This window comes from Scatophagus argus, chromosome 11, assembly GCF_020382885.2.
Source record: "Scatophagus argus isolate fScaArg1 chromosome 11, fScaArg1.pri, whole genome shotgun sequence".
Lineage (NCBI taxonomy): Eukaryota > Metazoa > Chordata > Actinopteri > Scatophagidae > Scatophagus > Scatophagus argus.
This window is the reverse complement of record NC_058503.1, coordinates 21,630,710-21,647,216: the sequence shown is the minus strand read 5'-3', so window position 1 is coordinate 21,647,216 and position 16,507 is coordinate 21,630,710. Positions and strand designations below refer to the sequence as shown.

The 16,507-nt window shown below is 42.9% G+C and overlaps 1 protein-coding gene across 6 annotated transcripts in view; it reads left to right on the top strand.

Annotated features, from left to right (window-relative positions):
* The window catches only part of LOC124066982 (inactive dipeptidyl peptidase 10-like), a 148,675-nt gene that overhangs the window by 106,836 nt on the left and 25,332 nt on the right, over positions 1-16,507 (top strand). For all 6 annotated transcript variants that reach the window (XM_046403934.1, XM_046403930.1, XM_046403931.1 and 3 more), the window contains 2 exons: positions 2,972-3,066; positions 3,187-3,261. In XM_046403934.1, the coding sequence (XP_046259890.1) occupies positions 2,972-3,066; positions 3,187-3,261 (170 nt within the window). The remainder of the gene's footprint in view (positions 1-2,971; positions 3,067-3,186; positions 3,262-16,507) is intronic.

Here is a 16,507-nt window from a genome sequence, read left to right as displayed (position 1 = left end):
TAATTCAGTTCCGACTAAAACGAATAACATGAGAGATTTTGATGGTAGAATATCAAGCTGGGCTGTAATGACCTTTATTTCTGGCAAATATCATGTCCACTTGCATTAAAATAACACAGAGTAAAGCTGCAGTGGTCGTGTGTGGAGTGTACAGTGACTATTACTAAATCTACACGAGTCCACCCAGGCTGCAGAGTTAAGTATGGTAGGAAGAAGCCAGGACATTTTATTATTCATGGGGTTACAGACGGAGGACATTACTTATACATTAGAGTCTTAGCTTGTTCTTTTTCAGCCGCGAACATTTCATTATTTAAGGAGACAAGTGCAGAGCAGAGCTGAGACCTATGGTAATGTTTTAAAGATCACAGGAATGACTTCCTTTTTATCAGCCCTAAATATTAATTCCTCTCTCACAGGCATGCATTGATTTTGGGTGTAACACGGCCGGACTCAAATAAAAATTACCAAAATTACCTCATCAGAGACACACATTTTTTTCTTTTCTTGTAGGTGGGCTTTTTCAGGAAACACAAAACTTAATTGTTTTAGGCTACATAGTAGTTGTAGCACATGCTATACACTACAGTACAGCAGGATAAAATGTTGAAGTGATGATGTTTCAAAAAGAGTCAAAGGTCAATGTCACTGTGACATCACAGTGTTGTCCGTCCATTATTCAGCAGCAGAGCTCAGGAACAGAAGGGCAGACCCTGACACACACTGAACTGGTGCCTCTCATCTTCAGGTGAGGTGTGTTTTATGTTGTTGCCCCGTGTGACAAAACTCTCTGCCAGTCACTGCAGATATCGCATGAGTCCAGACAGGCATGGGTGCAAACTACAAATTGACTGGAGGCAACTGAGAGTTCTAATTTTATTCTTATATCACCTGTCGTTACTATCATTATTATTATTATTATTTTGAAGTTTTGCCACATTTGAGAGCTAACCGCTAAAGAAACTTTGTGGAATCAGGGTGAAACTATTCCTCAGGGTGCTCTGTGTCTGCAGCTGTTTGGGATGAGCCAGAGGATTTCAGAAGAGACAGCTGTGTTTACTTGCAAAGCTGTTCATTACAGTATGAGTCCCAGTGGCACTGGATAACCCCAGAGACTCAGACATGACCCGTCCAAACACAAAGGCACACTCTGTGCTCTGCGCTCAGCCAGACAAACTTCAAAATGTTTCTGTGGACATGTTCACGAGATGTCATAAAAGCTGACGGAAACAGATGACTCAGGTGCTCCTTGATGCTGTGGTACCTGCTTCTGTTTCTACCATAGAAACAAAATATTCGTGTCTCACTGCCACTAAAATGCTGTGTGAGACTTAAAGAAAACAGAATGTGATCATTTGCTAATCTTTTTTGACATATACTCAATTGAAAACAGCACAAAGACAACATCTTTAATGTTTTACCACATCAGCTTCGCAGCTTCATTGATTTTTGCTTATTCTGAATTTGATGCCAACAACACACTTTAAGTATGTTGGGACAGGACTAACAAGAGTTTGGGGAGAGTTCTGTACTGCTCACAAAACACCAATCTGAAGTCTCAGATAAACAGGCTCACTGGTAACATATCGTGACTGGGTGAGACAGGAGCGTTGTTCTCAGGATCAGCTGATTTTGACAGGATATCACTGCCCAGCTTGTTTGGGATCAGGACTGCAAGTGTCAGAAAACCCCAAAATAAAAGCAATGAAAAGTGTAGGTATTGGGGTCGTGTACTGATAGTTTCCCCTCTATAATCATAAATAATAAATGCATAAATCCACCACAGGCTACTCGAGTCTGCCTCTCTCTTAGGTGGCAAGTAGCAAAGGAATTCAGCGACCGTCAGAGTTACCAGAGCTCCGTTAACAGCAACGTTTCCTGAAGCGTTTGTGTCCCACACAGGACTTTTATATGACATATGACTGGAATATCTGACCTGATGATGGTGTCAGATGAAAAGTCAGGAGATCAGCAAAGTCATTAGGATTTGTTGTCTGGAAAGCGTGGATATTTGTACAGAAATTCGTTTATTAGATATCAGGGTTTTTGTCTGTGATTGACTGATCATCTGGCAAAGTACTAGTGAAGGAAGGCTAAAGTGAACTGGGTGTGGATCTGATTTAAAGGTTTGTTCTGTGCTTTTTGAGATTTTAGCATACTTTGTTGCCCGTCTGTCACTTCTTTATAAAACAGTTTCTCTCAGTTTCTCAGTTACTCAGCACATCATACAAAGACAGAAATGCTCCCTGATGGAAATATTAGGCAAAGATTACAAAGATGAATGATTTAATTATCAAACAGGCTGAACAAAAGAGAGAAATATTGATCATTTCCATCTGTTTTTCTGTTTCTGTCGCCTCATTAGTATGAGATGGACACGTATGCTGTGGCCATGCTTAGCAGTTCCTGTTTTGTATTTGGTGTAAACATTTAAGATTGTTAGGATTTGTGTGTTCTGTGATGTCGACACAAAGATATTATTGTTGGTGACAGCCCCACTCCCCTCCCCCATCACATGACATTCGAGGTGTGCTGTGTTTCTGAATGTCTGCCTCTGACACAAAACAAACAAAGCTGTCACGTCGAAGCAATCCAGCGCGGGACAAAAGATGTTTTCCTGGCGGTGCGGCACAATGCTCGTCTCGTCAATCCAGAACATCCTGCGTTACCTAGAAGATGAAAAATATAAGCCTTTGCTTTGTGTTTGTCTGCCAGTGAGATGTCGCTTTAGATTCTCACCGTTAATCACATTAAATAGCACAAACTTGAGCCGGTCTGCTGCATTGTAGCTGTTCTTTAATTGGAGGCAAAAATCAGGCTCAGAAAGTATTGTTTTTAATAACATCTTTGCAGTTCTAAATTGAGTCGAGATGGTTACTTTGAAGTTTTTCCCTGTAATGTTGTTCAAAATTCAGTTTCCTTCACGCAGATGTTTTTTCTTTTTCTTTGTTTCCTCGGTTTGCACACACAGACTCTGAAGTCATCTACAGAAACAGTGACGGCCACGTCATCAAGTTCAACATCCTGACAAATGAAACAGAGATTGTCCTGACAAACACAACATTTGTAAGTACATCTCAGATATTATCCTTGATTATTAGGATTTATCATAATTTAATTCTTGTGATGTCATTGCAGAAGTGTTTACCTCTTACTGTCTCCATCTTTCTCTCTAATTTCCACCAGATCAATTTCAATGTGGCAAAGTATTCTGTCTCTCCTGATCTCAAATATGTTCTCTTCGCTTATGATGTCAAACCGGTAAGTCAATGTGGTTTCATCCTTTGACCCTCCACTCAAAAATGTTTTTTTCTTCGTGTTCCTGTCGATGAATGTTTGGGCTTTGTTGAGCTTTTGCTGACCCCAGTCCAATATTCAGCATAAACCAGTGTGATGTTCAGTGGACTGTATGTTGAAACAGGAGACATATTGTGTCCAGCAGTTAATGCCCTGTATTCTGGAGCTTCTGATGAGTGAGAGGGAATGGCAAACGGGCTTGCATGTATATAGCACTTTTCCAGGCTACACACTCTTCAAAGCACTTCACAACACTGGCCACATTCATACACTGATGGCAGAAATGGTACAGCGCTTCATATCCAAATCGCCCCACAGTATTTCTGTGCTTGGCCATCCACTGATGGAGTGTGAGTGTATGTGCAGATGGCCATGGATACTTCAACATGCATCAACCATCAGCCATCTGATTAGTGGACAACCTCCTCTTCCTTCTAATTTAAAGCCACCCGACTATTGCACAGCATTCTAAATACATTGACCTTAATAAGGAGTCGTTCCCCCCTTTGCAGCTACAACAGCTTCCACTCTTCTGGGAAGGCTTCCCATAAGATCTTAAGTGTTTCTTTGGGAATTTTTGTCCATTCATGCAGCAGAGCATTTGTGAAGTACTGTACGATATTCAGATGTCAAGGTGTGAATTAAAAAGTAGCTCAGCTGAGTTCTTATCCTCCTGTCACTCACATCTTGTATTTTACTTGGTCGTAAGAAATGACACCCCAGGGTTATTAGGACAAAGCCGTGCTGAAATCATTGTCAGGGTTGAATAAACATCTACACCATAGTCCTCTGGAGCTTGATAAATTTTGACGAGCGACCTGGTCAGGGGCTGATTAAAATTCTATTGTGGCCTGTGTGCGACTGGCAGGTCACATTCATTCACTAATAGAGCGGTGGGGCAAGCTGGAACCGTAATTACCAGCTTTCCATCAGAAAAGAGGAGATGCAAAATGAGATATGCAAATTGGACCCTCCACTCTGGAAGGGATCAACTGTAAGGATTAGTGACAAGGCGATTAATCAGAACTGATTTGCATATTTTGCATGAAGTATTACACTTACAATTTTGAACAATATGGCCAATAGCCTTGAGCCCAGTTTATTTTTATCACAAAATGATGTTGAAGGAAAAATATAGTAGAAATTGATCCTTTGACCTCTTTCTAATCAAGTTTAAGATGTGTCCATTTATGTTAAGTTCTAATAATTTAAAAAAATGTGTGAGAGTACAATTACCTCACAGACCTGTGAAATAATCATTTGTAATTGAGGAGAAGACTGTGAGTTACAGGAGGAGATTCTGAGGATAAATCAGTTTGGTTGTAAAAGGAAGAGAGAGCGCGCCAACCAGAGAGGGAGATTTGACTGAGGACAAAAAACACATGGACGTGAGACTTGATTTCGAGAGTCTTGACTGCCTTGAAGACAGGATTTGACGCAGGACCCATAAATACTGAAACTTTACCAACATTTCAACATGAGAAGAGACCCTGAAGAAGACTGTCATGTCAAAATGTTGGTAATTTATTTAAGTTGGTGTTGTAGAGGTTGGTAAAGTTGAAGAAAGAAGCGAGAAATGATTTTGGTTCCCACCAAGAGGTAGACGAGTGGGCAGCGAGGTCAGCGAGTCTGAAAGGGAGCTTCTGCATGCTGCTGTGGGTGTGTGCTTTGAGCGATTGGGATGGATGCAGGTTAGCTGTGTGCCTCCTGTACTTTCACTGTGGTCAGCACCACCCCAGCAGTGGTGTACGTTCCCCCCACTTTCTTAAACTATCGGTTCTGGTGTTCACGTGGATGGTCTTTGACACCCACCTGAGCTCTGCTGCAGATTAGGCACACAACCTGATGGGAATGATAGTCCCTGATGGCCAGGGCCAACAAAACAAAAACAACAGAAGACTTCACAACAAAAAAGAGCACCCGTCCAGGTGCCAGAAACTCCAGGACACCCCAAACGTCCTGTTTCCATGTCTCAGTAGGTCAGAGCCAAGTCTGCTTCATGGAAGCACTGTGGAAGTTCTGGCACGTCCCTTGGATGCTTGACTGGATTGAGATGTGGGGACTTTGCAGGCCAGGTTGATGCTTTGAGCTCTTTGTCAGGTTCCTTGGGCCATTCCAGAACAGTTTTTGCGGTGTGTCATGGTGCATTGTCCTGCTGCGGGGCCACCGCCATCAGGGAGTGTTTCTGCCATGAGGTGTGTAGTGTTTTCAAGTGGAATCCACAATAAATGCCGGGACCCAAGAGCCCCCACCTGAACATGTTTTTGTTATTCATTTCACCAGTTTAAAGGCTGTGCATTTCAGAGTTTCATTATTTCAGAGACATACCCATTGCTCTGTTATTTTTCCTGTATGGATTTATGTAACTATCTGTGCTCTCCACCTGGCAGCATGAACAAACCAACAGCCTAGAGCTTTACACCTGTGTGCTCAAGAGTAAAAACAGCAGTGCTTCTCAGAAAAATAAATCATTTTTCTCATAGACTCATCTCTGGCACACTGAGTGAAATAAAGCGCTCATTAATGCTTTGTGCATTCATTAACACTCTTTCAGCACCTAGCTCGAGATGCATCAGTGTGACAGAGTTTGATTGTTGTTTTCCCTGACTCTTACATTTCGTTGTTTTGGTTCACACGTCGCAATATGTCGTTATATTCCTAACAAGTGATGCATAATGTTCTGAATTTATCACCGCAAAATTGTCTGCTCCCCTTTTTCCTGTGCTTCAGCTGCCACTTGTCGAGAAGCAGTGTTTTACTCGCTCACATAAATCCACAGTATGTGTGTCAAATTACAATCAATCAAATTACATTCGACCATCTCTGGGCCGAAACAGGAGAGGAACAGCTTCAGTCGTGGTGCCTGTCCAGAATAAAGAGACGCGACCTCTTTGGCAGGCTCAGTGGAAGCAGAGCTCACACTCATACTGCTCAAACACAAGTTACAAAGGGCTTTACGGAGACACAGAAAAACAGAAAAAATAACCATATAGGATGAAACATGGAAAACTATTTATGAGTTATGAAAACAGAGTAAAAGAAGAATGTTCAATTCAGTTTTATAAGAGAGCTTTGAAAGAGGCAACAGAGATCGCCTGCCTGTTCACCAGCAGGTCGTCCTCTGGGGTCACGAGGCCACGACACCAAAGACCTGGACTCCTCTGCAGTCACGGGGGCCCGATGGACTCCTCTGGGATCATGAGGTCACAACACCAAAGGCTCAGACTCCTCTGGAGTCACGGGGTCCTGACTCCAAAGGTTCGGACTCCTCTGGGTTTCAGCCTTGATGTAGGAATGACTAACAGAAATCAGTCAGGAGGAGACAGGCAGGAGATGATCGGGTCTTGTCAGGTTACAGCTCTCTTTTTTCCACCGTAAAACATAAATGTAGACAAACAAAGTTCATCAGTTGCTTTTGTGAAGAGAAGGTCAGCGAGAGGTCAGACAGAGAAGCCAGGTGATGTCAATGTTGAGACAACAGCAATGCGTTTGACCAGCCCAAAGCTGCTGGTTTCTCCTGAAGACGTAATGTTAAAACCTGGTCAGAAACGTAGTGATAGTTTTAGAACAAGTGGGCTGAGCGCAAAAGTGATACAGAAGAGTTATTCAAACAGGACTGGATAGTTACAGCGGTTTTCAGCCATGGATTAATACCCAGCTGCTGTGGTCGTTACAGTGTGTGTGTTCGTGGTCATGAAGGAACACCTCATGCAGTGTAACTGCTGTGTTTGAAGAGTTTTTGGAGCTCTTTGGCAGGGAGGAAGCAGATATAACAGATTTTGGATGTACACACAGTAATCGATAGCATGACCAATTGTTGTTGCTCCTTTGCTCCTTTCGTAGCATTCAGTTAGAATAATAGAAATACAAACTGGAGGCAGTCTGAGCCTTTCATGTTTCCGCGTGGCCCTGCAGGTTTCTCTGCTCCTCATTCCAGCCCTTTGACCATAGGCTGAAACATAAAGAACTTTAATGAACGACTGGTTGTTGCTTTTCATGAAAGGTGGCAGATGGTTGTTATACTGATGCCATGAAATGTTGCCTTAAATATTTATGTGGAGTGCTTCTCTGTGGCAGCGTTGTGTCTGTAAATAAAGCCACGATGATCACAATAATCGAGCACAGGCCTAATGAAGTTTATTTTTACTCCACTCCTTCATTTGATAATATTTAACAGAAATTGCAGTTGCATGTAAGCGTAAAGAGATCCTCAAGTTGGAACAGACAGTGAGTGGTTAGTATTAAAGATGGCTCTGAGTCAGTCACTAAATCAAATCCTGTACTGTTACCTTTTTAATATGTTCAAATTAGCGATCTGGGGCCAAACACTTCCTGTGGATGAAACCTGAGAATGTGCCAACAGTTTACCCATCAACATTTTCAGCACTTCCTACGCCTGTGATACACACACGTTGACTTTCAGTACTGAGGACTGAGATGTTGTCTGTTTAATGTGTGATGTTTCAGTCCTGTCTTTGCATTGAAAATAGCTCGCAGCAGTGTGTGTCTTATTCATGTCCAGGGTTTTGCCTGAGGTACAAATAAAGACAAAATGTGCTGAACATTTCATCCCTTCACAGCAACACGAGTGCTGGACAAAAGCCTTGTGGCTGTGAGAGCTTTGGTGAAAATTCATTGAGAAACAAAGACAGAAAGTTCACATTCACAGCCTTGATGCTCTTATTTAATTAGTAGAGCCAACATGTCAAATCAATCTGCAACGCAGGCCGTGAGGGCACATTTGGGTTTACCTGCAGGGTATTTAAGATATATAATATAGATTCCTTTATTGATGTATGAAATAGAGTTTGCATCTTACTCATACTTCCAGTGTGGGACAGAAGCGAGTTGGGTTATTTATGGGGAGGCAGTTCTCAGTGAACCAGAAAGACCTGGCAAGGCAAACATGTGAGAAATCTCTGAAGGAGGGTCAGAATTTATTTATTTTATTTAATTTTTCGGTGGTTGCATAAAATAGACTTCAGTGCTATGGGAGTGAAGGTTATAGATATGAATTTGATTATCCTTGAATAAACTGGACTTAAATTACAGACCGTCAGTATTACGCACAACCACAGTGAAAGCAGGTGAGTCTTTTCGAGTCAGCTCATGTCATGACCTTTGCATGTATGGCTCACACGTATAATATTTTTCATTTTACAGCCCTGAAAACAAGAATCATCACTCTGGGATCTGCAAGTCAAATCGACACGCAGCCATTTTTCATTAGCCTCCCTGCTATTCTCAACAATACACAATGAAAGATTAATTCATATGAAGCAATGAGATGGAGAAACAGCCCAAAGCATCCAGCCGTCGGGGACAGTTGGCACTACTTACCATGTTTAAACATGCGTCTGTGTGAACAAGCTTATAGGAAACAGCTGGCGCCAATCAGCCAATACAAACAAGACTTCAGCGCTGTGCCTTAACTAACGCTACGCTTCATTTTATTTCTTAATTCCAGGAAGTTATTTACTTCTACTTATTTCAGTCCTACACAAGAATATGTTTCACTGTGCAGCTGTGTCGCCGAAATATTATTTTCATATGAAATTAATCCTCAGCACCAAATACCATTTGTAGGATACATAATGCGGCCCTGATTCCAGTTTTTAATCAACACGGTGATGTGAAAATATTTACACTGAACAAATGTTCATTGACAATCTATTTCATCTCTTTCCAATGCAAAACCTGCTCCTGACTGCTCAAATATGTTCAGCACTTTTATGGTTTAGTTTCAGTAAAGCACAGTTTTGGTTGAAACACGTCCTCCTCAACACGAAGCTGACAGACTGACCAGTTTAGGCAGCGGTTTGTGTATCTGCTGTCCCAGTCTTCAGGTGTCTCTTTTTGTATGCTGAATACAGACTACCGCCACCTGCTGGTACGGAGACTCATTCATGCATCCACAGAACATTCTGGCTTCAGTCTTTGTGCTGTGTTGAAGCGTAACTTTTTGGCTTCTCGACATGAGTGACGTCAGGCCACGTAAGAGTCAGCCTGCTGACTTTGGCATAGGCGCTGCATATCATTTGAAAGTGAAAAGTCGTGTTACAGGTACGCAGACTGAGGACAGCTGGCTGATGTGCCCGTCGTCTAGTGGCCTACGGCTAACAGCAAATGGGATGCAGGGCTTGAATCCAGGTCTCAGAGTGGTGTCAGAGTCCTGAGGCCTCTCACTTCTTCCCTGTGACTTCTGCTACCATGTGACACTTTCTGTGTTGGCCAACGCAGTGATGCTTTCAGGCTGTGGTGTTGCACTGTACTGTCCTGCTGTCTCGCTGTTTTCCAAAGCCATTACTGCCTCCAACTGGAAGCATTTAATCACTCTGAAGATTTTCTTAATTTGTGACGGTTAAAGACATTTGTGGCAGGAAGTATGCAAATGTAATGAATTCAGTTATTCCCAACACATTTGCAGGTAAAGTGTGCACAGTTCCTCCTTTCACGTTGATCACCACACAACCAGCCTGCTCTCTCTGTTACTCCTGTGTTCGTGTTTGATTGTAAATCCGTCTGTATCGACTTTGCTGCATCTAAATTATCGTCTTTGCACACGTGCTGTAATGTGCATGAGATCAGTTAAATGTTTCCTGATGTCACTCAGGTGCCAAAACCCATTTACACTGCAGAGTAATGTGTTGTCAGGACACGAGGTCAGGTCCAGTCGTTGTGTATTACTGGACTTACCTGAATGCACTGTGTTTTATGCCTTATGTTTTTGTTACGTTTTGTCATGATTGTGTTGTAAAATGTTATTTTCTTTTTCTCTCAGACCTGAAGCTGGACTTCAATGTGGGCTTGTTGTAATCTCAGGCTTTGATCTATGAGTTATAGGACTGAAGTTTGTGCTTGCAGTTAAGCGTAACCTTTAATGAATGATGAAAAGAATAACAAGGGAACCTGGATCTGTTCTAAAATGAGTGAACGAGTCTCCTGCTAATCACACACTTTGATACCGTGCAGGCTTTGAACTGAGAAGTTGTTCTCCATACCACAGACTTTGTTCTTGGCGTTCTTGGTATACGCTGGTTATATGGATCTGCTCTGATGTGCGTGGAGGAGTCTCCTGTTACAAGGTGCTGGAGGAGGCTCTTTTAGCTCTGTTCACCTATCGGTAGGATTACATACGGTTATCTGACTATATCTGTCCCTGGGAGTGATTAAACTCGATACAAGCTCCTAATCTCTTGGATTCTTGTTTGTCACTGCTGACAACAGGCTTGTGTTTTTAAGTCTTGTCAAATCTTGTAAATCTTGTAATGTTTCTGTCAGTGCAAATCCTTGCAGACTGTGACCTTTCTCTCCAGTTTATGAGTCACTGTTTGACATCTTGGTGAACTAGTAGTTTCAGTTATGTGCAACTGCATTCAAATCTGGTGTTGTTACATGTTCTCTTCCTCTTAATTTGCATATTTTCTGCTCCTTTTCCATTAAGGCAAAAAAAAAAGTTAAAAAGAAAAGAAAACAGCATATTAGCTGCAAGCAAGTGTGTGGGTTTGAAGTTGACTGATTTCTCACTTATTGTGAGTGACAGCCTCCATTCTTTGCATGTCAAGCCATAAATGGGTTGTGTGCTTGCATTCGTTTTTGTTTTTCTGCAGTGCTGACACACAAGACTCCTGACTGTCAATACGAAAGTGAAAAAGCCAGTTTGCCGTGCGCCAGTGGAGTTAAGAATTTTAAAAATAATGTATTCCATTTTCACATGAGATGAGAATATATTCCCGTCCCATCTCCAGCCTGAATTGCCGATGAAAGAACAAACGAGCTAAGTGGTGAATGCGAGTGGGTAGTCACACACGCAATGCAGAAAACAAAGAGAAAGACTATCTCTGCTGTCTCACTGAAGACCACCTGGTATTTTAGGAAAACAACCAAATATTCCACTGATGTATAATTTTATGGTGGAAAAACAGCACCTGGGTCCTGAAACAACAAGCCTGAGTCTGTTTGAATTGGCGGCTGCTGCAGTTAATGGTGATGCTGACTATTATATATCAACATTTCTCCAATCATGGCCACAAAACACACGCAGCGCGCTTCTGTGATTCTGCTGATAGCACAACACCTGCGTTCCTTACCGAGTCTCTAAAAAGCCTCTTGATGCTGTTGGACATGTTTAATGTTGGCCGACTATGAATACATGCAGAATATTAGGAGACACGAAAACAAAGGGAGCTCAGAGAGCAGCAAGACAGCAGATGAAATTCACACTGAGCTACGCAGTAAGGAACAGTCATCCAGCAGCAGCAAAGAAATTGTTAATTACTGGTTAGCAAGTGTGAAGAAGAGGCACGTCCCAGTGTTTCATACGGTGGTCCATGAGAGTCCGAACTGTTAGAGCTGTTGGCCAAAGCTGCAAAAACCTAACTCAGGTTGGAATAAACTGCACTCCAGGATTGCTCTTGCCAGTCAGTTTAAGATCTTTTTTTCCTGTCGAATTGTTGGAGTTTGTTTGTTTGTTAGTGTGCAAGTTTGGAGCAAATCAAAGCAGCCGGTGAAGTTTCAGTCCTCTGACACGATCTTTGAGTACAACCCTGGACTGTGGAGTGAAAAGATGAAATATTTCCTCAAGTCATCCTCGAACCAGACTAATGGAGTGTGTCTGTGCACAGTCTTTAAACAGGCCTGCTGTAATGGGAAACACGGAGGTGCCAAAGCTTCATACCTGTAAGAGACACCACGTGTTTGCTACAGCGGCAGCTGCACATACGGATCCTTCGTTATTCCTTCGTAGTTATTTATCCCGACATGTTTTCCCCTGCACAGCAGCATCCAGGGAGCCTCTCCCGCTGGATTATTGATTTTCTCTTTGCTTATAAGCGGGTTGATGCCAGGTGGGGGAGGGGGAGACTCTCCCAAGACACTCCTTAAGTGTCTGCTGTGTTTTGTTTTTTTTTCTCTTTGTGTTACTCACATGTTGTAGTTTCATGTTATACATTATCTCTTGGGAGGCGACATGCTGTGAAGCTCTTGTCTATGGTGAGCTGGAGTCAAACCAGAGCTGTGTGTTCAGTTCACAGATCACACACAGGAGTACTGATGGGGATGGTGTTTCATTTTAAAATGGCGTAATTTTGTTCAGTTTAACTTTGTAATACAAGCAGTCACAGGCCGCCTGTATGTTGAAGGACTTACGGCACTCATCCGTCCATGTCGTAGCAGAACGTCTGCTTCAGTCTCATGTTACAATTCAGTGATATAGGAAGACGTTTTTCCATGGTTGAAGAACTTCGGATTTCCTTCTTCGCCTTCTTCTGTAAAATGTCGCCAGCTTGACAGACTGAAGTCACTCCAGTGGCCGCGGCTGTGAAAGCTGACTTTTCAGTCTCCGCATGGCTGTGAGAAAAGCTCACCTGCTCAGTCCACCTTTTCAGAGTCAATCCCGATGGAGAGAAAGAAGCGGAAAGATGATGAAGGAGAACAATAACATGTGATGAACATCTGGGGGGGAGCCGTTCTGTTGTTTTCATCGTATGATCAACACTTGTTGCAGTGACTGTGATCAGTGCAAACGTTAACCCTGTGAGGCTGAAATATCCTTCTTCTGTCCTGTTAGGACATGGACATGTGGACAGGATTGTGGTAACTTTTTCAACATACAAATTTCATGTGACTATTTGTATTACGAAGTTAAATCAAATGTGAATGCATGAACGATAAAGCCTGTCATACTGTATGTGTTTTCAAAGATCAGCCTTGTACTGGTAATAACTTTTTATTATCCTGGCACTCGCTTTTGGTTTTGGACATGATATTCATCTTCACAGCCACTGCTTTACTCGAGTGTTGAAAATGTCACAACCTTTTTTTTTGTCTTACTATGGAGCCGGCAACAAAGGTCACCATATCAATGTGAGCGCTACACCTCATTTAATGGAGTATTGCTGAAAAGTTCATTTGAGGGCTCATTTGTGGCCTGTGGAGGATTTTTCTATTTCATGGCAGAAAATTAGGAGGTTTCAGCTTGTCAGAGCTTGAGAAATGTGTCTGAGCACCTTGAAGATTCACTTTTTTCTTTACTCCCAGGCACAGTTCTCCACAACACAGAGAGATATTTGTAATAACTCCCGCAAATTTATATCGAGCATACTCAACCCCTGTGTCAACTGCAGTACATTCAGTATGTACTGAGAATTTACACTCTGCATAGAGTCGATATGAGTCAGTTGGAGTTCGGCGATTCCTCCTCTCACTAAACAGTAATTTACTTTCACTATGAAAAAGTCTGTATTATTGATGTTCCGGCTTATTGTTATGGGCCGTTCATGGATGCTTAGGCTGGAATCCAAAGCCTTATTGTAGTCTTTGTATAATGTCTCAGTAAGTGCCATAAGCCTCACTAACATCTGTTTAGTTTCTCAGATGTGTACTTTAGAGATAAAGATGATAATATACTCTGTTCTCTTCTGGGGTTTGATACCATTTACACTGCAACGCAAAACTATCATACAGAATAATTCCCGGTTAACGGAGAGGCAGTATCTTGTCTTTACCGCTTTAACACTTCCACCAGCAGTTACTGATCATCTGGCCTCCTGGTGGCAGCAGAAACAAGCTGTGAACACAACACTGACAGGTTGTGATCTTTTAACCTGATGTGGAGAACTTGTTTCATGTTGACACATTTGGCAGATACACAGCAAAAGTATTTTCACCTGACAAATGTCATTCACTTCCCTTGTAGCTCTGCTTTAGGGCTCCACCAGCTTCAGAGAAATGCCTAAAAGCAGTGGAATCCATCCACAGCCACTTCAGGATTTAGACACGTGAACAAGAAAGAAAATGAAATCATAAATATATCGTGCCGCCATGCATATCGATGTGGGTTCAGGCTCCGCCCACACAGCTGTCTGTTCCTTTGTTAGTCAATGTGACTAACGTCTCGGCAAACAGCAGCACATCCTGCTGCTGGGTTTATGGCCTGTGTGACAGAGACACCAGTCAAACTCTCCATTTAGCATAATTAAATATGTCTGTGTGATGGGCACAGGGCAAAATAAGTTTGATAAGATGTGTGATAAGTTTAAAGTGACATATTTTGTCATTGGAGGGAACTCACTCCAACGAAATTTGTTCTCTGCATTTAACCCACCCAAGTGACGTGCACACACACACAGCAAACCCGGGGCAGTGGGCGACCGCGTGCAGCGCCCGGGGAGCAGTGGGGGTTAGGTACCTTGCTCAAGGGTACCTCAGCCATGGACACCGGGACGGGGAATCGAACCAGCGATCCACCGGTTACGGGTCCGACACCCTAACCGCTGATCCACGACTGCCCCTAGCTGTGTGCCTGCAAGATGGACGGCAGTTACCAAGTGCACGTTACTGAGAGTCAAGTCATATTGTTGCCGCTGTGTGCTGGGGAGACAGCGAAAACAGACTTGTTGAAATAAAGGGAACAAAAAACCAAAGGCTTAGCCTCTGTTGAGTTTGACAGCCCAGAGGACTTGTCCAAAATGAACTCCGTCTTGGACAACACCTTCCAAGATGATGCAGAGCACTCAGGGTCTGTGGCTGATCCCTCCAGGGTACCAGGATGTCAGAGAACATTTGAAGCTCGCATCTGTGCCTTTGGGATCCACAATACTTCCTGCTGCAACAGCCACAGTACGATGAAAAGGGGCCGATGGCTGTTTCTTTGGACTCTCTGTGGCTGATAATAAGAGCTCACAGGTTTTATATTTCTGTGCATGTCTTCGTGAAAGCATACAGTACGTCCACCATTATTAATATGTGATTGGTGCTTACATTTTTATGTCTGTCATTGAAATACTGTCTTTATTTGTCTGCGTCATTCATATTAAGAGTCAGGGATGTGCAGAACGGCCAGTATTTGGATTTAGATTTAGATTTGAATCTGCTAAGGCAGCAAAATTATTGGTTTTGCACTTGACTTAGAGTGGAAAAACAATGCTGAGTGAGAGTGTTAACAATGCTGTTTCAGTGTGTGCATCAAAAGCAGCTCAGACAGGTGATGCACAGGAGTGTCCTGCAGGGGGAGGACGTTGCTGTGCTGTTGTGTCGGTTTGGGTGGATACCAGGGTTAGGATGTTCGAATTGAAGTGATCGTGCATTTGATGTTGACAGATGTTTGACATCTTTGCCTCCACTGAATTTCCTTTCGCACACCTGACAGGTCATCTCGGCTGGATGTGTACTGACTGAAAAGCTACCTGACAGCACTTTTGTGAAGCCTTTATGGCCAAGGCAGCACTACGAGCAGGAGCAGCAGGACCCACCTTCTCTTCCATTTCATTTTATAGATCCATGTTGGAAAACGGGGAAGTGGATGGGGGGGACAGGAAATGAGGGGTCAAAGGTTAACAGCTAACTATGGAGGTAGATTAACTGGACGGCGTCAGCAACAACGGCCTCTTCCTGTCTGAAAAGACTACAGTGGCCTAAGAAGCCATGAGATCCTGGTCAAGTGTGAATGTGATTTGAATCAATCACACAAAGGGAAGACCCACCAAAAGTACAGGCTACGCTACAGGGCTAATGCTCACCTAATCTTCCCAAACAGGCCAGCTTTTCATGCAGTTTCCTCAAGCATCATTTTTCAAACAAATTTAATTACCCCTCGTGACACAATTTAAATTACTTTGACAAGAGAAAATAAAGTTATAATTTTACAGAGCAGACCAAATGCTGTGAACAGATTCAGATGACAAGATTTCTAATGCTTGTAGATTAGGAAATATACTTTAAGATTGTGAACCCAGGAGTACAGCGGATTCGTACGACCTCCTATCCAGCACGTCACGGCAGAGTTGCCTCTTGTATTAGCTTCCGCTGCTTTGTATCAGAGCTGAATACATGAGTGTCATTTTCATGATGAAATGCAAAAATATGACCTGTTTCTGTGCCTGATCACCAGCCACGGTCAGAGGTCTATTATCATGTCAGCCGCAGCTTCTCCAGCAGGGCTTTCAGACAGCTTTACATGCACCCCTCTGTCACTTTGAATGTCTCTCCCTCTCTCGCTCTCCCGGGTTTTCAGCACAGAGGCACTCGGCGATGATGGGTTTCTCAGATGGAATTAAAATGTCTCGTCCCACAGCTGTCACCCATGCAAATTGCATTGTCTACAGATTCTATCACTGAGAACAGCCAGCAGTCGGTTTTGTTTGACGCCTTCTTCCCTTTCATTTTCTGTCATGATGTCATTATCTGTGGCACTGCTGCTTCTCTCGCTAAT